At 41.5% G+C, this 1645-nt stretch overlaps 1 protein-coding gene across 1 annotated transcript in view; it reads left to right on the top strand.

Annotated features, from left to right (window-relative positions):
• LPIN1 (lipin 1) overlaps window positions 1–1645 on the top strand; it is a 69143-nt gene that overhangs the window by 28476 nt on the left and 39022 nt on the right. The window contains exon 14 of the mRNA XM_019650002.1: window positions 1412–1421. Within this exon, the coding sequence (XP_019505547.1) occupies window positions 1412–1421 (10 nt within the window). The remainder of the gene's footprint in view (window positions 1–1411; window positions 1422–1645) is intronic.

Genomic DNA, 1645 nt, shown 5'->3' with positions numbered 1-1645 from the left:
TTTCTCTGCAGATGAGCGTGGTCTGCTGTTCTCTGCTTTCATAGCCCTGCCCGTGAATTTTTCCTCCATGACCTTTGCCTGAGTTTGTAATTATATACGTATTAGTTTGACTATGTGATTAATATCTCTTTCCCCTCCAGAGCCACGAAAGCCGAGACCATGTGTGGCTTTGATCCCTGGGTCTCCCTGGTGTCCATATTGGACCCAGAGCAGGGGTTTGGCAAATATTTGTTGAGGGAATGCTGGTTACTTTTGGAATGTAGTAGGAAGAAACCCCAAGGACAACAGTCAAGTTGGTTATTATAATAGTGAAAGAAACCCCAGTGAGCTCAATTTATTTGTTTGTTCCATTGGTTCAAAGGGAAAACGTCTGTTGGAAGGTTTTTATCAAGATAGAATTTTTCTTACACATTTTCTGTTAGCCTACCTGAATTTTTCACATTGCATACTAGGGAGCAGAATGTTCTAGAATTTAGGCAGAAGGGTAGTTCAAAGAGCTGTTTATTTGTAGAATGTTTAGATTCTTAGCAGTTTGAATTGAGGGGAATGCCAGCTTGAAATAAGGAACGGTTATGAAATTAAATATTTCATAAAAACACTGAAATAACGTTTATTTCAGATAGATATATATCTTTTTTGAACTAGTCTAATAGAGATTTGTTAATAGTGGTGGCTAAGTTACCTGCCTCAATAAATAGCTTAAAAATTACAGCGCATGTTATCACACCCATTACTTGTGTGCTTATGAAAAACTAAAGAATATTTGAAAATAGTTGTACTCATCCTCTGTTAACATGGTCACCCTATTATATTGTTTATATTGCTTATTTTATTAATATTAAAAACATCCTGACCTACCTCCTGACCAAATGACCAAAGATAATGAGGGTAATTGTATATCCTTCGTCCACTGACACTTGTGTCTGGCCTCTGATGGCTTCCTGTGGCTCCTGGAGCTAGCGGTGTCTTCCTTCTCCCTTGTCTGCTGTGGGCCGGGTTCTGTGCTTATGTGCAGCGTCTCTGTAGCCCTCACCGCAGCGTTAGGAGATGGATCTTATCACCCCCGTTTTACAGGTGGGGAAATAAGGCTCTGGAAGATTCCATGACATGCCCAAGGATCCTAAGCATGAGAAGCAGGACTGAGCCCAGATCGCTTAGAATTCCAAAGCTCTTTCTAGTACATAGAGGAGCATTTTCTATTAAAAGTATGCGGTATTGAGAAAGAGAGAATGTGTCCATATTTTCCCAAGCAAAATATGGTGTGAAAATATTTTCAGGCATTTCTATCAGCAGTTATAAGAAAATATTTTGAAAGCCCTTGGGTATCCAAGCAGCCCTTGATAAAAGCATTTGCATAAGCTACAGTGATTATGAAGTTTGGTTTGGTGCCACAAACACTTAAGGAAAACAGACTCATTTCTGTCCAAAATATTTCTCAGCTTAATTATATATTTCTAAGTCACAGGCCCTGCCTTCCCTGGGGGTTGTGCGATTGGGGAAGGCAGTTGGGGCCCTGGCCTGGGCTTCGGGGAGCCCATCGTGGAACCCCAGCTGTTGTGCAGGTGCGTCTCTGTGGCGTGCCCCTGACTCTGTCTCATCTTCTTCTCTAGGAAAATAAGCCGGAGCAGTGCTTGGCTGGAAAGAG

Source organism: Hipposideros armiger, unplaced genomic scaffold (assembly GCF_001890085.2).
Source record: "Hipposideros armiger isolate ML-2016 unplaced genomic scaffold, ASM189008v1 scaffold_137, whole genome shotgun sequence".
Classification (NCBI taxonomy): domain Eukaryota; kingdom Metazoa; phylum Chordata; class Mammalia; order Chiroptera; family Hipposideridae; genus Hipposideros; species Hipposideros armiger.
Note: the sequence above shows the minus strand (reverse complement) of the source record. Positions and strands in the feature narration are given on the sequence as shown.